Here is a 15,589-nt window from a genome sequence, read left to right as displayed (position 1 = left end):
CAACTAATTCACTACAGGTAACATAATTTAAGTGTTAATATTTCAAGTTCAAGATTTTAAATGTAACCAGATTATATATCTTATGTTTAGTAACAATTTCAGACACAGAAATACTCTATTTTACTATATGGCAGCATGATCTGTCTTAATGTACACATATAACTTATCAAGGTACTTTCTTGGTCTGCATTTTTATAATGTATATAACACTTTCTGGTCTATTACTTTACACTTAAAAAACAAACATTCATAATACCTTTCCATGCATGTTCAGAACTTGAAAGTTTTCTTTCTCCAGTCTGACTATCACCCCAACTGTTTGAGCACTACAGACAAAAATATTAAAACAGAACTAAAATGCTTTAGAAAACTAACATATTAAAGAACATAATCTTAATATGGTTTCACAACAGAAATCAGTAACTTCACATATTCTGTCAGTCATGTTAAGGTTAAAAAAAATTAAAACTCAGAACTAGATAAAATGATTAGGGACAAAGGATGATGCCTATATTTTTAATTTTATCCTATCCGTTTGCTATTTCACAATGTAACCTTGATAAAACTTTTATTTACTACAGGTAGCAGTTAATTATTTCAACAATAATTTTCTTTCAAAAAATAGGCTTTACTACGTAATATGTCAAAAGCACACTGCAAAAATACATATTATGGATTAAAATATAAAATCCTATCTTTTATTGAAGTTGGCACATGTTAATAACTTGACCTAACAAGAAAAAGACAGTTCAAACACTGTATACATTATTTCACTTTGTACAACAGATGTTGTCATAATCAAAAATACTAAACTTCTGTAGAAAATTTTCTATACACATAACTACTGTAAAAAATCTACCAACAAATGCAAAAATATTTCTGAAAGAAAATGACTTGTTAATTAAAATTGTTATTAATAAAACCTAATAAAAAACAACAGATTTGTTATATATGAAAAAAAAGAAATATTTATCACAACTTAGCACCATTTGGGATTTCTATACCACATTAATGCTACAATTTCTCTTTTCAAAGATAATACACTTTTTTCAGAAGACTTGGTAAAATTTCTACAAATAAGACATCAATCCTAATAGAGATCACACACAGATAATTATGAGTGTGATCACAGTTTAACCTGTAGATTTGAAACACCACTATTATTACAACGGAAATACAAGTTTTATATTTTTTCATATTACATGTAACTACAGTGAATATTTAATCCAAAAATTTTATTTTTATGATAGGTTAAAACAAATTGTAGTTTCATTAACATTAACTTAGAATGCATTTAAGTCATTTTGTGGAGTTATGTTACAGTTTAAGGCTCAACTCCTCCAACACAACATCCTACTCATACTGTAACTACAAGAAGATAACTTACTCTAGTTGAACAAGGTCGCCCCATTGAAACTGACCAAGAGAGTCTACCCCAGTGGCCATATCTGTACACAACTGGAGATCCCGAGGAAGAACTTTCAGCTAAATAAGAATTGGCATGAATACAAATTCACATTATTTAATGGCTTTAGTAAGTATGAAACCTTTGTGTAACATTAAAGTATTTTAAAACAAGTTGTACTGTAATACTAGTAAGTGAATTGTTGGATTACGTAGGTTACTTACAAAATGATTTACAAAAAAATAACTTTTTCAAATCTCTCTTCTTCTTTTTTTCCTATCAAACTTAATATTTTATAGTTTGGTACTAGCTATGTTAAATAAGGAGAAAAACGTTTCTTAATACACCCTTAAATTTAATTCTGTTCTTTGCAGCAAGTTTACTATATCAATTCACAAATGGAGAAGGGGTGTTAAAAACCAAAAAATCATAGTTTTACAACATTTTAGCAGACCCATTAGAACAAAGTTTGCATTTAAATTACATATAAATGTTTTGAGAAACTCACAAATACATATGTAACCAAGGGTCTCTTGGCAAGGCTGGACTATTGCAATGTATCAAATTATGATTCTTAATTTTCAATGGTGAAAAATCCTTTTATATACTGTAATAGCTTTGAACCAAATCATACAATATCAATAAGGAAGAACTTAGCTCAATTTATCATTACAATGATGTGATAATAGAGAGTGGTTCAAAAAAATGTTAACACTTCTGAGAATGTTTTCTTTCCCTTGCAGTTGACTGAAATGGCAACGAGACTGACTTTGGAGCAAAGATGAAAGGTTGTTGCATGAATGGACGTTGTTCAGTCATCCACTGTGTTTTGCGACAAATACAGAAAGTTTTCAACTGTGATCCACTCTCGATAGTCCCACATAAGTGTAAACATTTTTTTAAAGCACCCTATATCAATGTTTCCAGAATGTATCAAAAACATAATTGCAGTTTATTCCCTCTCTAGCAACTCCATTTGTTTTTACCAAGTATTATACACAATACATACATTATAAAAGTTAATAAATTAAAACATCTGACCAGAAACCTACCTCATGCATAGTGAGGTCTGAGAAGAGAACAACAAGGTTTTCTTCAACTCTAACAATCAGGCCTGTGTCTCCTTCATAACGTCCAGCTATAACTTTCACGTGGTCTCCCATTTTAAAGTATTTTCTTAATTCATGTGCTTGAAACTCTAATGGATCCTTCACAAAAGTAATATAAAAACAAAAATAATTAATCTTCAACTGATGATGACTGCTACAGTTTGTTCACGTTTAATTTTAAAACTGTACAATAACTTATGGTGATGTCTTGATACTTTATAAAATTTTCATACATACTCATATCCAAAAAATATTGTCAAAAACACATTAAATATGGCTTAGGATTTCACACACACAAAAAATTGTATTTTGAAATATAACTAACTTAACAGTCAAGGTTATGTTTTCTCAAGTTACATTATACAGTGTAAAATGGAACTTAGGTGCACACATTTTTTAAAATTGTGAAAATTAGCCAGTGTAATGTTTTACAAATCAGCTTTTTTCTTGATCAATATAATGAAGACTTAACATAGTATTTTTAAAACATATTCAAGTTACACTTGTATTTATACAGTACTTAAAAACTTCTGTTATAAAAGTGACACTGAAATAAAATCTCCCTTACACAGTACATGCTTAGATTCATCATCTATAAAAACAATGAAAAATATTATTTTCATTTCAAAAATTTCTATGAAATATCTATATGTATCTTACATAATACATGCTTAAAATCAGGCCACATAACATGAATTTTATGTATTTTAGAATTTAAATATATACTTTTGGCAGTGAAACAAAAACTTCATTAATAATAACTTAGGTTTGAAATAATTGCAAAAACACATTATCCACTTACTGTTAGAGCTTACTGATTCTGTTACACAGCATATTTTCAACAGAATGCAAATTATCTTATGGACTAATAGTGTATTATAAACAAAACCTAAAATATAAAAACCTCAATGTGTGATACACATACCTTTAAATCCTCATGGCGAGGTAGCATAGTTATCTTGTTGCCATCTACGCTGACAATTTTACCTTGCAAGTGAATCAGTTCTCCTTCTGCCACTTCCACATTATCCCCAGGAGAAAAGTTGTGACCACGATCTTCTTTTTTACTCTCAGCCACTAAAGCAAAAGGAGTTGAGTAAAAATCATAGTATAAGCTCTGCTGCAGCCATGAAAACAATTCAGTAGTCATATCTCATCAGTATATTCCCAACTTATCTAATAGAACATAAGGCTTGCTTTCTAAATGACTAATAAAAATTTAACATACACTGTGATCCAACTGAAAATAATTCACAGTAGAAAGTCTGGTATGTGTTTATAATTTTAAAACTCAAAGGATAAAAAATTTTATGTTTCAAGTAATATTTAAATGTTTACAACTTAATATCCAATATAACAGAAATTATATTACACTTGGTGTGATAAGAGTTAGTTAAATGGCACAAATATAAACTAAGTTCACTTATTAAATAAAACAATACACTCAAGTTCCAATCCTTCTGGCTGTTCTTCAAACTTTTCCAGTTCAGATAGTGTTGGTTTGACCCCATCAGCAATCTAGAAGTAAAAAAATGTTGAAAAGATAATGTATGCACTTTCAAAACCTTTTAACTTTACATCTTAATAAATACTAAAACCACATCACCAAATAAAGTAAAATTGACAAAAATTAGTGACAAAAAGTGAATATCAGAGTTAGTATTGAAAAATACAAAACTGTAATTTTTCTCACTCTCAATTTATGGAGTCAACAGTAAGAGTAAATGCTTACATTTGGCCCATAGTGGGTGCTGTTGCGAACAAACACAAGTTTGTTTTCATACACAGACATATTTATTATTTAAAATTCATGAAAATTACGATTCTGTTTGAATATTTTGACCTTGTCAGAAAAAAAAGAAGAGGACTTCACACACAAAACACACGAAATGCAACTAAACAAAATATTACTAATAATGAAAAAAGCCAACACAATTTCAAAAACACTTTATTCCTACTTACGCAAAATAGAATCGCACACATCACAAATATATGGTATCCCCAAACCTCATAAACCAGATTGTCCACTACAACCAATAATGTCCACATATGAATCATTTAATTACAATTTTGGTAAATACATAGCATAGGCATTCTCCAAATATGTAACATCAGCCAGCTCATTCATTAAAGACTCCTTTAATTTCAAATCTAACCTTAATCAACTTAATCGTAAAGCCTTAATGGCCAGTTTCGATGTCATATCCCTCTTTACAGAAGTCCCAACCACTGAAGCCTCTATATCTGAGACCCTAGCCTATCAATAGATATTCCCAGCAACCAATTAGTAAACCTCATAGAATTCACTACGATGAAGACAAACTTCACGTTCAACAACCACAACTATATACAAACAAATGGTCTAAGCATGGGCAAACCAGTATTACCAGTTCTAAACAATATTTTTATGACACAAGTTGAAACACAAGCAATTAACACAGCATTACATCCACCACTATACTGGTACAGATATGTGGATGACATGATTATGGAATTCACATCAACAGAATGAACAGTTAATTTTTTCAATCACATTAACTCTATACATCCCAACATTAACTTCACATGTGAACAGAAAGAAAGCAATCAAACATTATTTCTTAACCTCAAATTTACAAGAATCGATACACAACTTAAAACAGAAATCCACCAAAAATCACCCATACTGAACTATACATTCCTTGGAACTCAGCACATGAAAGAAAACAAAAACTCAACATACCAAGAAACCAAATAAACACAGCCATAAAACTATGCTCATCAGATAAAATTAATGACAAATTAGACAAAATAAATCAATAATTTATCAACAAGTTTCCTCCACAAACCGTAGAAAACATTATATGTACACAGCTAGACAAAAATCAAAATCAAAAAGTAAACACACCCCATGATTTAAAAATCATGAAACCATATACGGCTGCATACAATATATTCCCGACATAAGCAGAAAAATAACCAACATTTGGCAAAAACTAGCAACAAAATATGATATCCCAGTTAATACCAAATTTATCCAAAACACAGGCACAAAACTAAGGTCTATACTATGTAAAAACTACACTGACAAACACCATACCAACATTATTTATAAAATACAATGTGATGACTGCCATGACTTCTATATTGGAGAAACAAATAGAAAAATGGAAACCAGATTCAAAAAACACAAAAAGTCACCTTCACACGTTTTTGAACACTGCAAATCAAATAAACACAACATAACCATAGAAATAATAAAGAATCAAACAAAGAAATGCAAAATTAAAGAAGCCTCATTGTACAACAACTCAAGCCCAACATAAACCAATACAAAGGAACACCATTATTCCTATATTAATAAATATATCCAACATCTAAACACACCCTCTACGTTCCTACAGTCAATTACACAACTCCCTTCAAACATGTGGTCAGCTACCGGTCAGTAACCCTTTCTTTGTGAACCTGACGATGACCGAAGAAGGTCGAAACACTGTTCTCTCTTCTATTAGTGCTTTCTCTACCCATACCAGTTGTGTTTAAATATATGAGAGATGAATTTGGACAATTTAATGTCCATTTTGCTGTTATTCATGTTATATGTTCCACAATACATGGAATGAATTTCACCTGTGGATACCTTTGAAGAAAATAATACAATCATGTAGGAAACTACCTCAAACAACAATCATGGTGAATAAACACTAGAGGTCAAAAACAATCATGATGCAGCCTTTACAACACCTATATTAAGGTATATCAAAGTGTTTTTTTCTTATTTTATAAGCATAATTAATAAAATGAAAATATTAATAACTTGTATGATTGTCTGAGATATTCTATAGGAATTAAACAGGGTCATCTCGGTGTTGACTGCAAATCAGTGTTTAAGATATGCAAAAACAACCAACAACAAAGTGAAGCCAATAACTATTGTATTACATTTAAATAAAATAAGAGTGCATTACTCTTTCATCAAAATGTATTAATTTGCTCATCATATATAAAAATGACAAGTGCTGAAAAGTAATATACTAACTTTTAAATTTGTTTACTTACAATTGCAGATGTTGCAAAAGCTTTGTAAAGAAATCCTTTGCTACTGTAACGATTTCCTTCAAATATGACAAAATCTCCATCTTTTGTCACCTCACCACCAATAGCTCTAAAATAAGAAAAATATGTTTTTAATAGAAGAATATTTAATTATTCAGTCAAGGCCATTCAGGTGTTTTTCAAACCAACATTGGCAATTATTTTTCATAAACAAAACCAGTAGGTTATTGTATGCAACATATGTGAGAATATCGAGTTGATGGTAATACAAAAACACAGCTTTAAATATAGTTTAATAACTACCATACAGAGGTTTGTTTTGTTTTGAATTTCGCGCAAAGCTACACGAGGGCTATCTGAGATAGCTATTCCTAATTTAGCAGTGTAAGACAAGAGGGAAGGCAGCTATTCATCACTACCCACTGCCAACTCTTGGGTTACTCTTTTACCAATGAATAGTGGGATTTACCATCACATATAACACCCCCACAGATGAAAGGACCAGCATGTTTGGCGCGACGGGATTCAAACCCACAACCCTCAGGTTACGAGTCGAACGCCTTAACCAACCTGGCCATGCCAGGCCCACCATACAGTGAATACAGTCATTTCAATTACGTAATTCTGGAAATAAATTATGATATTTTTAGTGTGTTACTTTTTTTAAAAAATTGTTTTTACTTTTCTCTTAACATACTAATCATCATTTTCACAACTTGCTAAGTCAAAAACAAAATGTAAAAATTAAAGTTTGCTTTTAAACCTCAGTCTATTTCATTTATCAAAGCCTTCTGACAAGTGCTTCTGCCTACAGAAGCTCATATCTTTGAGGGTTGGGATTAAATCCATTCATTAACTGTTTTGAATATGAAAAGATTCCTTTGATGTACAAATATTTCCCACGAAACATAACCAAGCTAGTTAGAAGTCCTTAAATTCTACCACAAAAATTGCAAATTCATAGTTAGTTTCATTTAAATAAATAAGTAAGAGTAACAAAATAAATTAATGATGTCTTCAATTTATACTGTTCATTTTTTATTACCATGAGCTTATTATCTGAATATCAGATAAAGTTAAATCCACTAACACATAATTATTTAAATACTTTTATGCACAACACTAACTTGATAGCACTGTAATCAAACAACTTAGTTGGTGGTCGCTTGTTTCTCTTTCTCTTCTCTGGTTCCTGAAAGAAAAATATTGACTAAATATAAAAAAAACTCAAACAAGATTAATACAAAAACAAAAATATTATTTTTTGTTTCAACAGAAATAATCAAATGTAGCTTTATTAGATGAATGAATTAATAAATGTCAAGATAATCACTTGTTAAAAATCGACTACTACTTCTAGTTCTATTGGGAATAAAAATCTTTATTTTATAATTACATAAAAATGTATTTAACTACAAGCAAGAAAAGATTCTCAAATTCAGTTGTTGTACTTGCTATGAAGAATTGAAGTATAATTTTTATCTAACACTATGATTTTAATCTCAATTTTATAATTATTCTAATGTTATTTAAGAACCTCATAAAGGCTCTATCATATGATATCAATGAGTTTTCAGGGAAAGGGGGAAACTAGCTAACACAAATCTGAAATTTCCTTTCAAATTTTGCTATTGCAAATTCTTTAAGTTTCTCACCAAAACCAGAAATATAAAATATAAAATACAAAATGGGACAAAAAACTTGCACATAACCCAAACAAAATGCCTGGTAGGGTAAACTATGTACCTCACATCATGGACCATCATGGCACAACCTTGATCACAAGTTCTTGAATGTATGTAATTTTTCTCTTCAAATTTTGCCCCCATACAACGAGATTAAAGGGTGGCAAAAAAGCATGTTAAAACCTCCTTCCCAGCTCACACATACACCAACTTAACTCATATTTTTAACAAATTTTCATGGACCTTCCATGTGATACACATCATCTTCTATGAATCCTAGGAATTTTAAAATCTCTGCAAGGCCTCATCTTTGCTATTTTCTTTCAACTACTTCTATTTATAAAATATGTGAAACTAACAACAGATCTTTCAAAAATAAGACCATGCATGTTATTAAACTTATGAATAACACCCAATAACAATCAAGCCAGGAAGATTACTGATCACTCATATATGTATATACACACAAGTTCAGACTTTAGGTATCATGTGTACTATAATTAGCTGTAGGCATACTTACATTCTGTTGAACTCGAAGAGCACCCCTAAGTCTCGTATAGTCAATACGTGGTATTAATTTCACATGAACTTGATTCTGGGCTGTGTCAACATAATCCACCTGCAATTACATCCAACATTATTTATATTTAAATTTTTAAACAGCACATAGAAACAAATGATCAATTTATACAATGTAAGATACTCAATGCTCTGTTTAGTTTGTAACAATTTAAAAGTATGTAAATAATCGCCAAATATTATTACTTAAATAATCATATGCTTTTTTTCAGTCAGTGACTAACACAGTACCATAATGAACCAGTGCATGCTCTTTTTAAAAAACTGATAATAAAAACAATATGGAAAAAACACCAAAAGGTTTGGTACATCATGTGTACCAATATTTACCAGTCTGGGCAGTATTTTCCCCTAGTAAGCATTTTTAAAATTCAGAGGTTTGGTATACTTCATGAGAGGGTAGCAGGGTCACAGACAAAAATGTTTTTAAGGTTTCAAAGTGACATTTGTTAAAATGAAACCATTATAAATAAGGGTTTTTCTTTCAACATGTTTGAGCAAAAAATTTCTTGGGTGTGTTTTTGGTACAATCAAATGCTTTCTGTCCATTCATGGAGCATAATTGTCCTTATTTAGTACTTATATTGAAAATTTATTAGAAGGGGAAATGAGTGTTCATTGTCTACTGAAGGGGTTGCTGCAGCAAACAAAGGTTAGGAAACACTGATGCACACAATTAACTTAGGGCAAAATAACTTAGAATGATTTCAAATAACCATAAAACCATCTTAGAAAATAACAAGATGAATGCAAAGGAATCACAAAAGAACCCAACTGTATGTTATATATTACAATAACAGCAAATTCTCACAAAAAAACAAGTAATATTATATTTTAAATTAGCTTTTAATAGTGAAATTACAATTACTTCAACATACCAATGTTACTGTAAAAAACAGCAGATTAATGATTTGCTAAATTAATTTGTACTGTGTATTAAACTAGCTCTCTCAAAACAAGCTCAGTCAATTTGACCAACCATGAGACCTCTGTATTCATTTAAAATTTTTATACTTCTAACTTTCAATAAAGTATGTGTATCTTTCCAAAATTTCGCAATCTTTCAGTTATCATTATACGTTTTTCACATAAAAAAAATCATTTCTTTAAGTGAAGTATTTTTAATAAATTAAAATAAAGATTTGTCCATGAATACACTGATTAGTTGTTTTGAATAGTCCAAGTGAAAAGTGACTTTCATGTTAAGGTTAAAAATACTTTTTTCCATTTCAAAAATCTCAAATTTCCTTTGTGAAATCCCTAAAACCTACTAAATACATTTCAAACATTTGTTTTCAGTAACACTTTGTATTTTGTTATTTTATCTACCCTATCTCTATATAGGACTGATAATTTTTAACAACCTTGTAACCACCGAAAAAATATATCAAATTACTTTTTTTTTTCTAGGGTGACTTCAAACTGTAACATGAAACTACATTTTTTTATCTTAAGTAACTTTAAACTTGTAACAATATATCAATATTTAAAGTTTATTGCCCTTTGAACCATGAATAACAACTGTTACATTATCAAATTACATTATCCACTAGTAACTCACAAATATGTCTCGTGAAATATTTTTATCATATTGCTATAATTTATTTTATCCAATCTAATTTTTCCTAACCTAAAAATATCCTATTTTTACATTTTAATTACTTTTACAATAATAAATAAAGAACAAAGATGAAAAGCATATAATAATATACTTATTTTATCCAATCTAATTTTTCCTAACCTAAAAATATCCTATTTTTACATTTTAATTACTTTTACAATAATAAATAAAGAACAAAGATGAAAAGCATGTAATAATATACTTATTTTATCCAATCTAATTTTTCCTAACCTAAAAATATCCTATTTTTACATTTTAATTACTTTTACAATAATAAATAAAGAACAAAGATGAAAAGCATGTAATAATATACTTATTTTATCCAATCTAATTTTTCCTAACCTAAAATATCCTATTTTTACATTTTAATTACTTTTACAATAATAAATAAAGAACAAAGATGAAAAGCATGTAATAATATACTTATTTTATCCAATCTAATTTTTCTTGCTGCCCACTGACTGTTAATACCATTTTGTCCCACTTTCTTTTACACTTAATTGTAGTAATGTACTAAAGTTTTTATTCAATTAAATAATGTATGACAGAATGCAGACTAATGACAAGCAAAAAATAGCCAATTTCCCCTAATTCTCAAAATTTTTCTGGCTTTCTAATTATGTGACAAGAGGTGTTACAAATTCATCCAAGATAGTTGTTAGTTTTCCCATAGGAATGGAGCTTGACGATTATCTGTTCAGAACACAATGTTATATAATATATCACTTGGTTTTATGAAAAATTTAACTTCCTACTGGTTGTAGATAACACATAATTAAACATAAGAGAGAAAAATTAAAAAATCATGAAAGAAATGATGTAACAGGTAGGTGTGACACAATGTGTCTGGACTTTCTATTTGGTACCTCTGTAACCAAACAAAAATGAAGGCTATAAAAATTACAGTTTGTCTTCTCAATGAAAATTTTATAGTGAGTAAATTACATTTGATATTATACTTTTTTGGAGGGGCATTGGGTAACATAAAGCGAAGATGCCTAGAGAAAATGTGTCACACTAGAAGAAATTTAGAATTTTTTTAATATTGCTTTGTAGAATTAAGAACTTAAAACTTGTATACTATTAAAATATAGATTATTAACCAAGACTTTATGCTATAGTAATTGCTATAACATAAAAAAATGAGTTTAATAAAAGTTGAATGTAAGGCATTAAAACCATGTGTCATGCACAGAGAAAAAAAACTGTGGTTATAGGGTTAATGAAAAATAATTACAATTACCTTACCTGAGCAAGATCATCTTTAAAAATTCCTCGCTTTAATCTAACCCACTGCTTTGGTTTCAGATGAGCTTGTTCTTTAGTTACCCTTAGTACCTCAGTCATCTCTTTGATAGGTACCATCTATAATCACAACCATACAAGTTAGCCCAGTCAACCCAAAAAATAAATAAAAACTAAATATACATCCCACAATGAAATTAATAATAATTATTCCTTTTAAAACACCAACTAATAATAACCCTTCACAAACAATGTGCAAAGTAAATAGAAAAAAAATAGCTTCAATATTTTTTGCTCATATTCATATGTTCAGAACCTATTTAATTAACATGTATCTAAGTCAATTATTTCATTATAAAAACACTAATAAACTATTAATATATAAGGATCTTGTTTCTGAGGTAAGTACCACATGAAGAGTATGTTATTCAAGCATCACGAGTGCTAAGACTAACATGGTAGAAACATTTTAAAATTCCATACTTTTTTCTAATTATCTTCAAGGAGGATGAGTTACTATAAACTGCAATTTTACATCAATCATACATAAAGAAATAAAAATATGAAGTACACGTGAAACATAGAAAGAGTTACAACAAAGAAATTATTCCTTAATTTTGTAATTAAACATGATTATAATATACATTATTAGACTTTTACATTTTCCTAGATTTTCCTGGTTTCGCTAGATAGTAGATAGGGACAGTGGGAATCTCGTTAATCCCTTCATACGCGTCACAAATTAGATGCCGAGGCATTTGGCTACCTTAAGAGAGTCATAGTTACTCATTACTGTACATTACATTCTCTTACTCATAACTGTACAAGATACCTTGAACACACATGTCGGGGTGGCCAAAATACGACTCATGAGTCACATGTGGCTCTTTGACATAATATGCAGCTCATGGAAGTATGTTGGTTGAGCTCCTTTTTGCATCACAATTAACATAAAAAGTAAATAAAAATATCTAAAACTTTATAATTATTTACCGGGTATAAGCTGAAGTCCACTTAATTAAAACGTAAATTTAATGTTCTTGGTGAGTAAATATATTTCATAATTTAAATCCTAATTTTAATGCTAGATTTAAGTCAGGGATTAAAGAAATTTCAGATTAGCAAGGATTACAGAGGAATTGTGCTGGAGAATCAATAATCATACAAGCTGGTGCTCATAATGTTAGTTTTAGTGGGCAAAGCTTGCAATTGCGTGATTGTGGCATGTGTGGCTGTGTTGTGGACAGTGAAATTAGTGCAGTGTTAGCATGATACTGGGCGCTGTAGAATTTGGTTGCATTGCACATGTTGGAGCTTACTGTTTCTTTTTACTTTAATTTTTTAGAAGTGTCTGTGAAAATTTTGTGAAGGAAGTTGGCATCATCATACTGTAAGAAGCAAAAATATGAAGATGAAAACAGAAATTTTAAGCCAGAGTGTGAGGAAAATTTTGCATTTACCATTAAAGGAGATAAACCTTTGTGTCTTATCTGCAATGTGTTGCTCAGTCATTACAAAGCCAGTAACTTGAAATGCCACTTTGAAACAAATCACAAAAATCTTTTTGTCTGATTATCCACCTAAATCAGATTTAACTCTGTTACAATCACCACTAAATAGCCAGCAGACACTGTTGACAACGTTCAGTAAGGAAGTTAATACAACGACTGAAGCTAGTTTTGTTATATCATGGAATACTGCTCATGCTAAATGCCCATATTCTGATTGTGAATTTGTTAAGAAGAATATAGCTGAAGTTGTTGCAGGATTAGATCCAAATAACATAAAACTTCAGTTACTAACAACACAATAACCAGCTGATGTTGCAGGCAAAATTCCAAATGATTTAAAGAACTCTCTTGCATTCAGCTTAGCCCTTGACGAATCTACAGACATACAAGACAACCCACAACTGGCAGTATTTGTTCATTATGTTTCCACTGATGTAACTATGAAAGAAGAGATGCTGGATTCAGTGGCACTAAAAGAAACAATTTGTGATGTTGACATTAAAAATGCACATCACAGTGCTGACATTCCATTGGATAAACTCGTCAGTTCTACAGCTGAGTTCCAGAAATAAAATATCCTGAACTGAAGAAAACCAGTGTGTGACTCATCTCAATTTTTCAGTGTAACATACTGCTGTGAATCACTGTACTCTGTAACGAAGTTTTTAAAGTCGAAGTATCATGCAATCCTTACAAATCAACACCTGATGAAGCTAATTCATACAGCCTTGACAACATATCAGCTGGAATTTCAATGACTCACAACCAAGATGGAAACTCACAAGACCTCTACTAGCAGTAAACAGTCTGATTATTGTATCAATGTCTGTTTGTGTCAGAAAAATATTATGATTAAGACTAAAATTTTCTAAGGTTGTATCTGATTAAAATATCTCTAATTTTATTGTTCTACATTTTGACCATATATTTACTAAGAGAAATATATATCATTAAAAATATCTGTTTTTAAACATTTTATTTTTATTTTTGGCAGTCTCATTTAACATTAATGAAATGCAAATTTGCATATTTTTCTCAGACGTTTCCATTGTTCATTACCGTATTAAATATGCTCAACATAGTTAAAACAAAAATCAGCGAAGATTTTGAAAACATTTGGTATATACATGTGTACTTTGTGATAATTGAAAGTAATACAAATTAACTGTTTAAAAACTACATACATGAATAAATATTATAATATATTTATTAATATTTAAATAAAATTTACGTAACAAAATGTGTGTGTAACAATAAAAACGTGTAATATTTATTTGTATCTTGTGGCTCTGAAACACCTGAAGTTTATCATATGTGGCTCTTACATTAAGCAAGTTTGGCCACCCTTGACATATGTGGTACATGGAAATTTAAGCTTTAGAGAAGCATTCTACATCAATTCTTAAGTTTCTTTTGTAACTTTTTTTAGTGTCTTACAATTTTAGTTTATTGTTATGAAAACATAGATGCAATTTCTTGAAATGCTTTGTTTTCTGTATTTTTTTCTTTCAAGCATCATTACTGATTATAAACAATACTTAATTCAATAAAACGTTAAATGCTACCATCCATGCTCAATGGCAATAACAAGGATTAAATTCATTTATACTGTAACATCATTACCCGATTCTCTACCATTCAGTAAATAAATCATTCAGGCACTTTATATTTGATGTAGTTATTTTAAATGTAGATATAAAGTTTGTTTTCATGACTTATACAAATGAACAACAGTTTTGATTCAAAATAATAAAAATGATACAGCATTTTGTGTAATACTCACAGTTTGCTGCCACTGACCCATTCTTAGATTTCCTATTCCTGCAATGGCTTGTTTAACATGAGTCTGTTTATAAGCTTCAATATACAAGTATCCCTTAACTCCTTCTGGAGCAACCACACTTTTAATTTGAAGAGGCTGTCAATATGAAAAACATTAGTTACTTTTTAACACTGAAAAAAAAGTAACAATATGGTGATTTTGTTAATAACATTAGTGTTCAACAGTAATACAAATACTAACAAACACTGAACATGGACATCGTAAATACAGCAAGTTTCACTGAAAACATTATTATAATGTTGAATTACAAAATACCAAATATCTTTGGACTAAATCTAAAATGCAGTAAAAATAAAACTGATTTAGGGATCAAATCTCTATGTCAAAGAGGTTTGAAATAAAACAATTCAAAGAATAAGATAAAACATCCAGTTTGTTTTTCAGAAATTTAAAGCCTTTTCACATCAAATAACTATGACATTAAAACAATATATTTGAAACATTTGAGAAATAAAGAAACTCTTAATATCTTAGTATTTTTAACTGAACAGGGGTCATACTTTTTCAAACAATTATCTGTTATACACCTACAAGATATTAAAAACACTGGCCA

General features: G+C 29.7%; 1 protein-coding gene across 1 annotated transcript in view; it reads right to left on the bottom strand.

The window, feature by feature from the left end:
- LOC143249243 (transcription elongation factor SPT5-like) overlaps window positions 1-15,589 on the bottom strand; it is a 65,839-nt gene that overhangs the window by 16,485 nt on the left and 33,765 nt on the right. Inside the window, 10 exon segments of the mRNA XM_076498743.1 lie at window positions 257-326; window positions 1,388-1,485; window positions 2,458-2,613; window positions 3,440-3,591; window positions 3,957-4,032; window positions 6,556-6,661; window positions 7,680-7,744; window positions 8,758-8,856; window positions 11,686-11,802; window positions 14,977-15,111. Coding sequence (XP_076354858.1) covers window positions 257-326; window positions 1,388-1,485; window positions 2,458-2,613; window positions 3,440-3,591; window positions 3,957-4,032; window positions 6,556-6,661; window positions 7,680-7,744; window positions 8,758-8,856; window positions 11,686-11,802; window positions 14,977-15,111 — 1,074 coding nt within the window.

Source organism: Tachypleus tridentatus, chromosome 4 (assembly GCF_004210375.1).
Source record: "Tachypleus tridentatus isolate NWPU-2018 chromosome 4, ASM421037v1, whole genome shotgun sequence".
Taxonomy (NCBI): Eukaryota; Metazoa; Arthropoda; class Merostomata; order Xiphosura; family Limulidae; genus Tachypleus; species Tachypleus tridentatus.
The sequence above is the reverse complement of the archived record's forward strand: the minus strand, read 5'-3'. Positions and strand labels throughout refer to the sequence as shown.